Below are 15235 nucleotides of genomic sequence, written 5' to 3'. Positions count from 1 at the left end.
ACACCTTTATCTGTGGTGGGCATTGGGGGGGAATATGAAGAGAGCTTTTTAAATTGGGGCTTCATAATGTTAAGAATTTCTCCTTTTCAGTTAATTTTTAGGACAAAATCCCATTATGAATTACTGTTTGCAGAAGCAGAATATAGGTTACTGGATAAGCATGGATTGCCAAATAAACCATTTAAACTGAAGACAATAGAATTGTCATATAAAAGTCAAATCTCATTTTCAGTATCTTTCAAACAAGAATCAAGAAAATAAGACAGACTGGAGGCTGAAACAGAAGGATAGTGAGTTCCAGGACACCCAGGGCAACATAGTGAGATCCCTTCTAAAAAAAAAAGGGAGGAGAAAAGGTGAAAGGAAAGAGGGGAGATGAAAGAGGAGACAGGAAGAAAAAAAAAATAGAATGCAAAATACAAAAAGAAAAAATATTCTTTCCATGATTTTTATATTTCAGTAGAAATAAATCATAACTATTCATTTAGTTTAAAATGAGAAGTTTGGGGGAAGTAACTTATTTTAAAAATTGAGAACAAGATAGTTGGTCTCAACTGCCTCCCCCATATATACACAAAAGTCTTAGGCTAAAAAGTCTTCAAAAATCCTATTGTATTTTCTACTTTCAAATTAAATAAAACATCCTAAGCAGTAATTTGTAAAGTCTCTTAAAATACAGAGACACAATCCATTATAATTGCTTATTCAAAAATTTTTCTAGTTAATAGATTTTCAAAGTTTCACGTGGAAGGGTTGGTAAGATGTTGGTCAAATGCAAAATATCAGTTACAAGGAAAAAGTTCAAGAGATCTACTGTACAATAGAGTGACTATAAATAATGCATCACATTCTTGAAAATCACTATTAACACAAAAATGCTTTGTATCTGAAGTAATATATGTTAATTAGTTCAATTGAGTCACTACTCTTTATACACATTTCAAAACACGTTATACAACTTTATTAATTTTTTTAATTGATGCTCACATTTTCTAGAAATAGAGAAAGCATCAGGTAATTTCCTAAGAAATCACTAACTAAAATATATGTATACAAAGCAACAATGAAGGAACAACTTTGAGGAAGACTCCCCATAACTTCATCCCATCCACATAGAAACAGAAAAAAATTCCTCTAACCTTAACAATTTTCTAAGGGAAAGTCCTCCTTATTCTGTGACCTTTCATTTCAAGACAGGAAAGTGTAGTAAGGTATCAGTACATCAGGCCCATTTCAGTAAAGGCCTGGCCTCAGGAGAAATAACTCAGTTGCTACTGGACACAATCTAGTGGATTTAAAAAGTATAGTATCCAACTGAACCTTACAGATATTCTTTAAACTTACCTCTTTAGGATGCCCAGGATCCAATTCATCTAAAATCAATTGTAATTTTCCTTGACAAAATTTGTAACTCTGTAACACAATTGATATAACATGAGTTCACTTATTAGAATTTCAGAAGTATTGCTGTAAATGATTTTGTTAGTATAAGTCTAAGCACAGCATGCATTCTGAGCAAGAGGATGGTCTGGCAGCAAACTCAGAATTTTCATTTCCCAAAGCTTTTAAATGAGAATTGAATGTTCCAATAGAACAGTGTGCCTCTGTGTATATGAAAATTATTATTTGCAAAGACTCTAAAGACATAAAATCAAAATGTTGTGTACCCAGAAATGTGAGGTAAATGAGACAAAAAAATAAAATAACATGAAACAAGTAAAAAGGCACCAATAGTACTCTGGCACAGCTATAGTGTGCCGTGAACTTTTTTTAACTTTCTTTCCTTTCTCCATTATTCGTTGATGAAAAAAGTACTAAAGAAAAGACCTCCATCTAGAAAAAAGATTATAGTAGACTTAAAAGATACATTGGGGGAAGAAAGGGTCTTTCTCCCCACCTAATACAACTTAAATATGCACAGTATTTTAAAAAGTCATTTAAAAATAACAAATTATAATATTAATAGCTGCAAATGAATATTCATTATGCAGCAAATGTTGTAGTATCTCAATTCATAATGACTCTGTAGTATAATTATGAAAAGAAGAGATTAGTTTCACCAAGTAACACAGTTATCAGAACTCACATTATCATCCATAATAGAGATCTTCTCTTCACTACTCTTCTGAAGGGTTCTCACCCAGTTTTTGACTTTATCAGTATATCATGACTACTCATAAATTTTTATCAGTCATTTGCTCTCCAGATTATGTATCTAATAACCCTCTTAATATTTCCACTTGGACATTTACTAGGCATCTCAAACTTAACATGACCAAAATAGAATTGTTGATTGCTTTTTTAATTTTGAATCTGTCCTTCCCTTAGACTTTCCCATCTTGATAAATGGCACTACCATCTATCCATATTTTCACTGAGGTCAATAAGATTGAGTCGTGTCAGTCTTGACTCTACACTTTCCCTCATTTCCTACATTCGATCTAAGTGCTGCCAAAAAAAAAAAAAGTTTCACACATAATAAGTCCAACTACCAATACCACTTCTCTGTTAGCCCAAGGTACCATCACATAACCTCTGAGCTAGACATAGGACTTCAATTCATATTAATATGCTTCCCCTCTTATCCCAACCAGCCATCATCCATTCTTTCCAGCAACAGTCAGATCAAGCTTTTCAAAGTTATAAACCAAATCCATTTTTCTCTTTAAGCCCCTCAACCATCACCAGTCTTCCAGAGTCCAGCCACACTACCTTCTTTCCATTGCTAGAAGCCAGCACCTCTGCTATTACCATTCCCCATTTAACAATACTCTTTCTGCAGAGCTTTGCTTGGCTACCCTCTCACCACTTAAAAGAGTTCAGCTCAAAAACCATCTCAAAGAAGTATTCCCTGATCACACCAAATATCTCTACACCCCCCAATGCCTACCCTACTGTCCTACTGTTTTCATACCCTACATTACTGATGTTGACAGTATGTGAGGAGGGAAAGACAATGGGGAGTTCACAGGTACTTTTTCCTAGCTACAGTTAGCTCTGGAATTTGGTCTTTTTCACGATAATATCCCCAGTACTCAGATATCTAGTTGTTCCATACAAAAATTACTCTACAGCCAGTCTTCACACCATGCTGACTAGGCAAGTAGGCAGGTATTCTACCACTTGAGCCACTCTGCCAGCCCCATAAATTTTCTTTAAAAATCTTTAAAATATTCCAAGTTTTACTCCTTTCTAAAAGTGTACAGTTTAGCTACTAAAGTCTATATACATGATTTTTTAAAAACTAAAAGGACTATATATTAGAGCTCTAATTTTGAATTTTCATTGTATTGCAATTTAAACGTGAAAAATTGTGAATGCGACCTACAGAATAAATACAAGCACCCGATAGCAGTTGTCATGCTAATTATTTAGGGAGACCCTGCCTTGAAGAAGAAGAAGAGAAGAAAGAAAGAAAAGAAAAAGAAAGAAAGAGGAAAGGAAGAAAGAAAGAAAGAAGAGGAGGAGGAGGAAGGGGAAGGGAGAAGAAGAAGAACAACAACAAAAACAACACCTCTACAAAACAAACAAAAATATTTCTAGTGTCTTCTTTTCTGATCCATCATTCTGTCTCTACTGATGTGGGAAATGTTACCTAAACTTTCACCTACTTGATGGCTATAGTAACACTTCTGCACAGAGGACTTGCACTTACATTATCTCTAAAACCAACTTCTCTATCAAGTCAATCTGACATTTTCAACTATTTATCATACCAGTGACATCAGATCTAAAAATTCTCAGTTCACCTAACTCTACACTCAAATCCCAGGCATAGTTCATGATGCCATCATCCTCCAGTCACCTTACCTTGAAACCACAGCTTGACCTTTGACTTTACTCCTATTTGCAATACCTTTTCAACACTATCAAACAAGTTTAATGGTTCCACTTCTATAATAATTTTCACATTAGTCCTTTCTATTTACTACAACCAAACCTTCTCTGTTTGGACCTTCTTTACTTCTTTCTTTAACCACAATGATAGCCTTCTAACCTGCCTCCCTACTGCCACTTTCTCCACTTTCCATGCCCTTATTCACACAACTGACATGAAATTCCTCCTGAAGTACACTTCTCTGATCAAAAACTTAAAATGATTTTCCATCATCCAATTAAGGCTCTGAATGAATTACATCTCAAATACTTACTCAGCACTTACTATGCATCAGGTACTATGGTTTTATAGCTAGAATCTACAAACAATGATTAAAGTATAATTCTTGCCCTTATTCTAGAATCTGGCTCTAATCTATAACTCCAATCTGTTCCCCTCAAACATTCTTTTTGGTATCTGCCTAGCAAGTGTGAGGTCCTGAGTTCAAAGCACAGTATGGAAAAAAAAAAAAACCAACTTTGCTCTCACCCTTCACATTTATCAATAGGTTCTAATATATACCACATTCTTTGTAGATTCAGAGTTTTTGACCATTCCTATTCTGAGATACCTGTCTCTACAGCTTTCATACCCTTAATTTTAAAGGCTCCTCTTTGGAACTCCTATGACACATTATTTCTACCTTACTTTATTCATGCACCCATCCTTCTTTACTATCTCTTTTTTTAAAATAGGAAAATGAGGAACTTTAACTGTCATAGTGGAATAAATTCAAATTAATGAAAATGATTGAGGACTTCTAATGTATAACATATGAATATGATTAACCTGCCAAACACCAAGGAAATGAATATTGAAACCAAGATACAGCACAAAACCTCCTTTAATCCTAGGTGTTGATAAAGGTGGACAGAGCCCCTTACAGCCCACGGACACCAACTGCTAAACGAACCCCCCAGAAATGCTCTCCCAGCCTGCACATGTAGTCAGTGGTATAGTGCTTGCCTTGCATGCATAAGACCCTGGGTTCCCTCCCAAAAAGAAAAGTCTGCAAGAAATTCTCTTCTGCAGCACCACTGAGGACTCTCCAGCAGGTTTGGGGAGATGGTGTATTCAGAGATCAGAAAGTACCTACTAGGATCTTACCCCAGGGGACCTGTAGAAGCCTCAGGCACAGACTCCTTCTCTCCCAACAGATTCAGAACCATCTTGAGCTTCATTCACCCTCAGTCCGACATGCTGCCTCCCTCTTGGTACCCAGGTACCAGTGCAGAGATGGAAAGTCTCTGAAAGACTTTTATGGCTGAGGGGAGCCCCCTAGACTTCTCAGTATCTGACCAGAAGTCAGGATTAGACTCCAGGCTGTGGTAGAAGCACCTGTATCCCCAGGGATTGGGTACAGAGATGTCCGTACTGAAAGGAGCTGTGCTTTTGTGACCACATCACTTCTAAATGCTGGTTGTAGTGGAGATCTTGGAGAGCAAATTTTTTTCCCTTTGGCACTTTAATAATTGTTGTAGTCATCCTTGTTGCCAAAAATTCCAGACAAAGGTATGCAGCCCTGTGCACTGGGAACCACACGTGTACATCATACTCCATGAGGCTGAGCCTGGTAGCTGGGCCACTTGAGTATTAGGGTCAGTAGTACCTGTCCACTCTGAAGTGCTTTGCCAAATGTTGTTCCCTGCTGTAGATGTTGGCAGAGGGAGGCTGGGGCGTTGCTAAATCCACCAAGTCAGTAGGCCCCTGCACATTATCTCCTGTTCTGCTCTGGTTCATGAGACTTTGAGATTCTGCTCTTAGGACCTGGGGTTTAAACCCCACCTCCATGCAGTGCCTACCCTGTAGGGACCCTCCCTGTCCTACCTTGCCCCCTCTCTTTACTATCTTAAGCTCCTTGAGTAAATAAAGCATGCAATTAATACTCACATTTTTTGAAGTGGGTTAAATACGATATCACACATGGTAGCTGTTGAATGCCTATCTATTAAATGAGTGTACAAAAAGCTAATGTCCCTGAATACGGCTATGTTTGCCTTTCCTCTCAGTTTGTAATGCATATTAGAAAAATATAACTTTGAGCTGGAGGTGAAGCTCAGTGGGTTCAATTGGCAGTATTACAAAAACAAGGAAAAAGAAAAGAAAAAGTATACCCTTCAATACTTATTTTACTTGGAATATCCTCAATTTAATTTTCACCCTAGAAGACTCCTTTAATTACCTTAAGCACAGTGCAAACTTCTCTTTTAAAATGTTTTTAAGCACTTTTTATTACACAAGAAATCAGAATGAGTTAGGCACCAGTAGCTCACAGCTATAATCCTAGTTACTTGAGAGGCCGAGATCAGGAGGATCAAGGTTCAAGGTCAGCCAAGGAAAATTGTTCTCAAGACTTCATCTCCAAAATAACCAAAGCAAAATGGACTGAAAGTATGGATCCAGTGGCAGAGAGCCCAATTTGCAAGTGTGAAGCCCTGAATTCAAACCCCAGTCCCACCAACAAAGAAAAAAGAAAAGAAATCAGAATGAGCCAGGTACAGTAGCTCACACCTGCAATCCTAGCCACTTCAGAGGCAGAGCATAAGGCCAGCCTGGGCAAAGTGCACAATATCCCATCTCAACCAATTTTAAAAAGCTGGGTTTGGTAGCATGCCTCTCACCCAGTCCCAGGCATAAATGCAAGTCCCTATTTGAAAAATAACTAAAATGCAAAAAGAGCTGAGGGCGTGCCATGGCTCAAATGAGAGCCATGCCTAGCAAGCACAAGGTCCCAAGTTCAAAACTTCAGTACTGCCAAGAAAAAAAAAAAAAAACAGAATTAATCTAATCCCTGAATGGTACCTTATGCTAAGGGCTCTTTTTTATTAGTTTATCAGTTGATAGATGCAAATTGCCATTGCAACTAACATTTAATTAGAGCATGTAATATGTCCACTTTAGTATATCTTTGTTAAATTCTCAGTTACTCTAAATATTTCTTAGATTGAGAACTCCTGAAGCTTGATTTGTATAGAAACTCATAGATTAGTTGGTGGTAACAAAAGTGATGATATCATTATAGGTGGAACTTCCAAAATGAATTTTCAAAAGCATATTTATATGTGTTAAACTATTAACTGAACAATTTATGAGAACACTATAATTGGAAGAAAGAATGAAATAGAATAGGTTAATAGTCTAGGATGCATTTGGTTCTTTTACATGATCATAAGGATCTGAATAAAAGGTTTTTACACACTAAAATAAGATTAGGATACATTTCTGTAAGGTGCAAGTTAAAGACTACAAATAGAAGACACATTCTGTTTTTTTTTTTCATAGAGACATCATACTCAATTATGAGTTATACTATACTCATAATTGTTATACTATATACTGAAAAATATTAACATTATTCAGTTACTATACTTTAAACTTAAAAATCAAATCACTTGAAATTAATTTACTTTAGAAATAGCTATTTTCAACATTTGGTCTGTAAACTATATAAGCTATAAAACATACAACCAGTCAAATCAAGACAGCTATTACTGCTGTCCAAACAATACTCCTGCTGTATCTGCTGTTACATGCCTTTAATCCCAGCATTTAGGAGGCAAAGGCAGGAGGAAACAGAGTTTGAGGCCAGCTCAAACTTGGCTACATAGCAAAACCCTGTCCCCAAAAAATAAAAACAAACCAATATTTCTGTTGGAAATAAAATGGAGAAATGGTAACTAAGGATTTTAATATTTCTCACTGCACAATGATTTACTTCCTACCAATACTTAACAAAAGACAACCCCCAGGCATTGGTGGCTCATGCCTATAATCCCAGCTACTTAGAACGCAGAGATCAGGAAGATCAAGTTTCAAAGCCAGCCCAAGCAAATAGTTTGCAAGACCCTATCTTGAAAATACCCAACACAAAACAAGGCTGGTACAGTGGTTCAAATGGTAAACTGCCTGCCTAGCAAGTATAAGGACCTGTGTTCAAATCCCAACACTGTCAAAAAAGAAAAAGAAAAGACCACTCAGTATCAATGACAGCACTTATATAAGTGCTTAGTATGTGTCAGGCATTATTCAAAATGTTTTACATACATAAATCATAAAATTTGCATAGCGACCCTTCTATTGCATAGGCTCTATCTCTATATATACATAAGAGAACTGAGGCACAAAAAGATTAAGAAACCAAAGTTCAAGTTCACTGATGGCATAACGAGATATTACTTCTGAATTAAGAGTACACTACCTTCACATAGAATGGCTTTTTCAACTTTTAGTACATCTGAAACTTTAAAAAATTACATAGCCACCCTTCATTAAACTTTAAATACATCAAAAAGCTATTCTTTCAAACAAAAAACCTAAGGTTTTTATCTGGGCATGGTCATGCAGGTCTATAATACCAGCACTGAGAGTACTGAGGCAAGAAGATTGTCAAATTTGAGGTCAACTTGGGCTACTTAGCAAGTTCAAGGCCAGCCTCAGCTATATAGATAGAGCCTGTATTTTAAAAAAAAAAAAGGAAGGGGGGAAGGTGTGGTGGTACATGCCTATGGTCACAGCTACTCAGGAGGTAGAAGCAGGAGGACTGAAGTTCGAGGCCAGCCAAGAAAAGTTAGCAAGAGAACCCACCTGAAAAACTGAAAGCACAGGAACTAGGGGCAACACTCAAGTGGCATAGCACTTGCCTAGCAAGTTCCAGGCCCTGAGAGTCCAATCCCCAGTACCAAAAACCATAAGGCTTTAAAAGCATTTTCAACTGATAATTTAGCATGAAATTTCTTAGATGTTTTAATTATATTTTGACCCCAAAACTGAACTTTTGTACTTTTCTTTAGAAGAGCTACTTTGAGAAATTACAAAATCCATTAATATTTCAAAATATGAAGAAACTTTTAAGTATTTGCTAAAAAGAATATTAGCACTACTAATCAAAGAAATTAGTTTTCTGGTGTCAAATGTCTCCTCAAGGGATTACTATTAAAACAAACAAGCAAAAATAAGCTTACACCTGCTCCTAACCAATTCTTTTCCAAAGCAATCCACCTGTCTCAGACCTAACTCTAGGCAGCAGAGTAACAGCACTATGGTGTTCTTTTAAAATCTCAGCTGTCCTTTCCATTTCACTTCAACAGTTTTAAGATTTTAGGCTCCCATTATTTCTGCTTACAATAAAATAAGAGAAAATGAAATTTTCTCCATTTGGGATAGCCAGAGATGAGGAAACTTCTTAAGCGTACCTATTGTTACAGCTGATATTGCTGAAAAAAGAGATGAAGGTCTATCAATCCCTCAGAAACAGTATGAAATCCTCCCCCAAAAACAGCGCTGCATAGTGCTGACGATTTTAAGAGAGGCCAGAAAATGGATTGAGCTCGAGATATTACTAACATTTGAGGAGTAATAGCAAAAGAATAAATTAGGGTCATTGACAGCACATACTCTGAAGGATAGGGGAAGGCCATGCACCCAATACAGGAAAAATGCTACTCAAGAAAATTTTTACTGGAAGAATTCAAAGTCTAGCAACAAGATGAAGTCTGAGCTGTTCCCAGAAAGAGAAGAATCTATTTCCTTGCCTTTTTCATCTTCTAGAGTCTGCATGAATTCCTTGGCTCATAGCCAACTTCCAGAGTCTCTCTTATGTAGATCTTTGTGACTACACTGAGCTTACCTGGAGAATCCAAGATATTCTCCCTGCCCAAATATCCTTAACTTAATCACATCAGCGAAATCCCATTTGCCATGTTAATGTACCATGTTCACAGGTACCTGATCTGGGATTAGGACAAGGACATCTTTTTTTTTTTCTCCTTTTATCATTTTTATATTTGCTTACATGTATATACATTGTTTGTGCCACCTCCCCGGCCCCACCCCACTTCCACCTGTTCTGCTCTTTGTTCTCTGATTTTGTTGAAGAGAAAACTTAAGAGATAAGAAAGACATAGTGTTTTTGCTAGTTTGAGATAAAGATAGCTATACAGGGAGATTCCTAGCATTGCTTCCATGTACTTGTAAATTGCAACCCACATTGGTTAGTTTCTACCAGACCTTTTCACTAATTCCTGGTCCTCTTCCCATAGTGCCCTCTGCCAATTTAAGATTACTTTATTTGCTCCTCAACAGGGAACACATCAACCACATTCAAGTTTTAGGTTTTCTTTTCTTTCCCTATTTCTCCCGTGCATGTTCTTCCCTTAGTTTGTGACTCAAGGACATGGACATCTTTGAGTGGATCATTACTCTGCCCACAAGAAGTTCCAAAGGGTGGGTTCCAACAAGAGGATGCATAGAAAGCAATGAACCAGGAAATGCCTTGAAAAGGTTCCCATCATGCAAGAAAAATCCATGACAATTGTCGTGAGCTCACCTTCTCCATATAAAGTATACATCCTGAGGTGGGCTTCCTTGGGAATGTAACAAAATAGCTTGTGCACTATAAACACAACATAATACTTGTGCTGTACTACACTAAATACTAAGGGGAGAAGAAGATGGCAGAAAAACGGCAAAAAGAAAGGAAATGAATTTTGAAAGATTAATGTATATTGAAGGTAATCTTCTAATTTCCCACCACTAGAAAAATGACCTAGTGAAGCTCAGTTAGAAACCATACAGACCACACCTGAGAAATTATCTTTTTTTGTGTGTCTCGGACTGGCATCGCTTTCAGAGATACCAACAATGAAAGCCAACATGTGGAGAGCAGCAGCTGTAAGCCCAGCACTGTTGTAAGACCACGACACACATTAACTTAGTTATTCTGTTCAACAGCTCTACGAGGTGAGTGGCATTACCACTGCCATGTTACAATTGAGAAACACTCCAGCACAGAGAAGTTAAAGCATCTGAGCAAAGTCATGTAACTAGTAAGTGGTAAAACTAGAACTTGGACTTGAACAGTCTGCAGATGGTATGGGAAAGAACAAGGTTCAAAGTCCATCCCTAACTAGAAATTCAAGTTTGGACAACTTCATGATTATTAAAGTCTCACTTTATTCTGTAAAGTGGACTAGTGACTCCCATAATTATGCTAAATCCAAGCACAGAGACCAGTATATGACAGTAATCACAACAGACAGCTAGTATTAACACTACTATCTTTTCAACATGTTTTTACAGACTTTTTTTTTCCAAATTTAGTCACAATACCAAAAACTTTCATTACTCTCCTCACAACTAGTATAAAAACCACTATATCCCCTTTATTCTTCAATATCCTTAAACTTAAACAAATAGTCTCCAGTTTTTCAATAATGAATCAAAAAACCATTTACAATCAGGCTGCAATTTCTTAAATAATAATGAAATCTCCTAGAGATTGCCAACTCTGAAAGAACTTTCCAGGATGTTCTAACATTCATACATTTCTTTCCAAAAGTCCAGGGATTCAATATCTTCTTGGCAGACAAATTTCACTTTCAACCCAATTAGCCCTTCTGAAATACAGTCATACTCACAGAGCAGATACTTGAAGATTCAGAAACAGCGTATGGACATCCCAAAGGAAGCAGAGAAACTCAAAACACAATTTCTTCTCAAGAATCAAACTAAAAAAGGATATCTTTCAAAATTATGACCCCATTTTTACCAAAGCTTGAAAACTCTATAGTTCTAATGGCTAGAAATAATATTTGTGAATGACCAACTGATAAGCTCCCTAGCTACTCAAGCTCAGTTAGATCTGAATACTTTACCTTCCTACAACAATTTAGTGATGCTCCATTTTTTCTTCTGTTGTGTTTCAGTGTATTCATTAAATAAGTAAACCGGGTATAATCTTTTGATTCCCTGAGTCCTAATGTTAAGTTTTCTCTTTTAATTCCAGAGAGTCCTTGATCTGAAGCAGCTCAGTAAACCTTTTAAGCCAACCACCCAATCACATTAAACTAAAATTTTCATACCCCACCTTCTTCCAAAGTCATCAACAAAACATAATTATGAGCCACCACGTAAAGAAAATTCATAGTCTGTCACATCACATCATCAAGCTGACTTGTGACGTTCACAACTCAGCACACTCTCTCCAGCCAAATGATGCTAAACAGCGGCTAGGCACAGCCACCCTTAAGTTCTGCTTTAAGTTCTCCTAAATCCAGTTTTTCATTAACCATGGTCCCAACTGTGGCCAGTGTGCATGCTTTTTCCATGTTTCATCTAAACTTCTGAAATCATTTTCTGAAATAATTTAGGATAGAATCTTTTATAAATATGTCCTCATATACATGACAACTAGCTAATTAGGTGTCATTTCACTAAAAATATCAGGTAGGACTCACACTAAGGTCACACTGGCGCATTTGTTTTTGTTTGTAGTGTTAGGGATCAAAGCCAGGGCCTCAGACATGCCAGAGAAGAACTCTATACCCTCAGAAAAACAGAACTTTTTGGACTGAAAGTCTCTGTGTATAGGTTCCTGACACAAGTATAGGCTCTAGTCTAGCTAGTTTGCCTTGTCCTCTATTAGGGATACTCTAGCCATAAGCCTATCATTCCTCTCAATCTGCTATAACCAAATGACAGGGTTTACTATATTCTAATTAGAGAAAGTCTTTTTCGTTTGTTTGTTTTTTTTAAGACAGGTTCTCACTAACAGCTCAGGCTAGCCCTAGAACTCACAATCCTTCTGCCTCAGCATCCTCAGTGCTGGTATTACAGGTATGCAACACCATGCTTAGCTGACTTCAAGTATTTTGACATTTTTAAAAACTACATAATATTTTAAACTGACAATTCATAATGACCTTCATCTCTGGAGAATGTATAAATGTTTTATCTCCACATCTTATCTATAATTTAATGCTTAAAAAGTATTACTTGAAATAAGCTATTTTTTAACTAAAGCTTAAGATTTGTTTCAACCCTTGTTATTTAAAAATACAGTCCAAAAATACATCAGTTTTTTACCTCATTAAGAATTACCACATAGGCTAGGTATCAGTGGCTCACACCTTTAATCCTAGCTACTCAGGAGGCAGAGATCAGGAGGATCATGGTTCAAGGCCAGCCTGGGGAAAATGAAAGCAAGACCCTATCTCAAAAAATATCCAACCCAAAAAAAGGCTAACAGAGTAACTCAGTGGTAGAGTGCCTGCTTATAAGCCTGAGGCCCTGAGTTGAAACCCTAAGACAGCAACCACAACAACAATATATGTTTATATAAATGTTTATATATGTATATATACATATTATATAAAACTTCAGGTATAATTATTTATTTTACAAATAATTCTATAAGATGATATTTCATGAACCAAATCTTTAACAGGAGGTTATTTACTGGGTTTTGTTTTCCAGAATCTTTAAGTTAGAAAGTAGGGAAAATCTGGCTAGTAAAGAATTTATTGAAGCAAGAGACTATTAAATACCATTTCACAACATAAATGCAGAACAAAACAACTCACCTGATTGACTGGCGAATCACTATCAGAGCAGTTATCTGTGCAGTAACTATTGCTTTTCTCCTTTTGAATTTTTCTCTGCCTCTCCTGACTTCGTATCTCATCTTCTTCAAATTTATTAATCATAGACTCCACCACTACCATCATAATGTTCTTCAAGGAATGCATCATTTCTTTATACCTTTAAAGTCAAAGTAGCCTTAACAAGAGAAAGACTATCAGCAGAAATTAAAAGTCAACTAAGTTAGATTACCTGGTTTTTTTCTATAAAAAAAAGAAAGTCTTTTAAAGGACACAATGTTAAAGAGAAAAATCTAAGTTACTGTTTCATAAACAAAAAATGGTATAACAGAATTCGTAAGACAAGAATGAAAATTAATAGGGATTTTTCATCTAAAAATTAATTGTTTTTGAACTAAGGCAACAAAATCAACTGACTCTAAAGCAAGATGTTCTGATGGCATGTATTCTAATTACCAGCAGCAAGATCAAATGTTAACAACATAACATCATACCACCAAAACCCAGCCTCTTTTACACTTCACCTTTATCTCTTGTCTTACCTCTGTTTCTCTATCATCCCTTCCTTTATTTTTTCCTCTCCTCTTCGATCTACAATTTATATCTATGGGCACCCACAGCCACAACTGAGACCTGCTATGCATTCAGAACCTAAATAAGAGCTAAACTGACATTGGGTCCTTTCAAACAGAAGCTAGAGAACCTATTATCAGGTATGTTAGGAAGGAGATTCCTTAAGTCAGTAACAGTTAGAAGTGGAAAACTTCTGAGACCACATTTAGCTCTAAAGTTCTAAAAATTTCAAAAAATAACATAATAAATTTCTCCACTTTTTAAAAAGTACAGACTCAAGTATTCATGCTGTTAGACTGAGACCCCCCCAAAGCCCTAGAAATAGAATAGATCTAGAAAGAACCAAAAAGTCTAACCCTTTACAAATGAGAAATATGTGCCTAGACCACTGACATTTCTGTATTTAAAAAAAAATAAATAAAGATTTAAATAAACAGGAAATAAAGTGCTAAATTTAGAATTAGTAATCCTGGATTAGAATCCTAACTACTTTGCCTACCAGTTCTATCAACATAAATAGTCTCAATTTCCTCAACTATAAAATGAGACACACCTACTTCACATGGCTACAGTAACAAATAAATGAGAATATCTGAGAAGGCTTTGTAAATATAAAGCACTGAACATATATTTGTTATCATTATAATAATGAGATTACATTAGGAAAATCAGAACAGAAATCCCTCTTTCTCTATATTTATGACTAGTGGGTCATGTCACTACATAAATCAAGGGAAGGAAAGGTACTACCTCTCACAAAAGCATAACACCACTGGGGGATTTGGATATAAACAGTAGACTGAGATTTTTATATAGAAATTATATGCTATATTTTGCTGTAATTTCTATTTGGAATGTCTCTCAAAGGTCCATGTGTTAAAAGATTGGACATCAGCCCATGGTGCTATTGGGAGGTAGTGGAACATTTAAGAGATGAGGCCTAGCTAGGGAGGTAGTAGGTCATGGGAAGCATTGCCTGCAAAGGAGACAGTGACACGCTGGTCTCTTGCTCTCTCTTTTTCATTTCCTGCCATGGGATGAATGGGCTTTTTCACCATGTATTCCTGCCATGATATGCTGCTTACCACGGTCCCAAACCAACAGCACCAATCAACCATAGACTGAAACCTCCAAAACTGTGAGTCAAAATAAACCTTTGCTCTTTATAAATTAATTATATCAGGTATTTGTTACAGTAAAAGAAAGGTGACAATTATATATTATACATAACATATGTATTATATATTTGATAATATACTATATAAGTATATTGTATATTATAATATACTATAAGATTTTATATTATATGTGGTATATAATATAGTATATGTACTTTATATTATATATTATATAAATCAGTAATATATATTTAATTTCTATGTATAATTTAAACATGTGTTTAATTTAA

General features: G+C 36.1%; 1 protein-coding gene across 6 annotated transcripts in view; it reads right to left on the bottom strand.

The window, feature by feature from the left end:
* Tbc1d32 (TBC1 domain family member 32) overlaps positions 1–15235 on the bottom strand; it is a 239191-nt gene that overhangs the window by 199932 nt on the left and 24024 nt on the right. For 4 of the 6 annotated variants that reach the window (XM_074075464.1, XM_074075472.1, XM_074075457.1 and 1 more), the window contains exons 3-4: positions 13237–13414; positions 1345–1413 (exon numbers count right to left, since the gene is read on the bottom strand). In XM_074075464.1, the coding sequence (XP_073931565.1) occupies positions 1345–1413; positions 13237–13414 (247 nt within the window). Of the gene's footprint in view, positions 1–1344; positions 1414–13236; positions 13433–15235 lie in introns of all 6 variants that reach the window. The other 2 variants (XM_074075478.1, XM_074075485.1) reach the window with 2 other exon arrangements.

This window comes from Castor canadensis, chromosome 1, assembly GCF_047511655.1.
Source record: "Castor canadensis chromosome 1, mCasCan1.hap1v2, whole genome shotgun sequence".
Lineage (NCBI taxonomy): Eukaryota > Metazoa > Chordata > Mammalia > Rodentia > Castoridae > Castor > Castor canadensis.
This window is presented reverse-complemented; position numbering and strand designations above follow the sequence as displayed.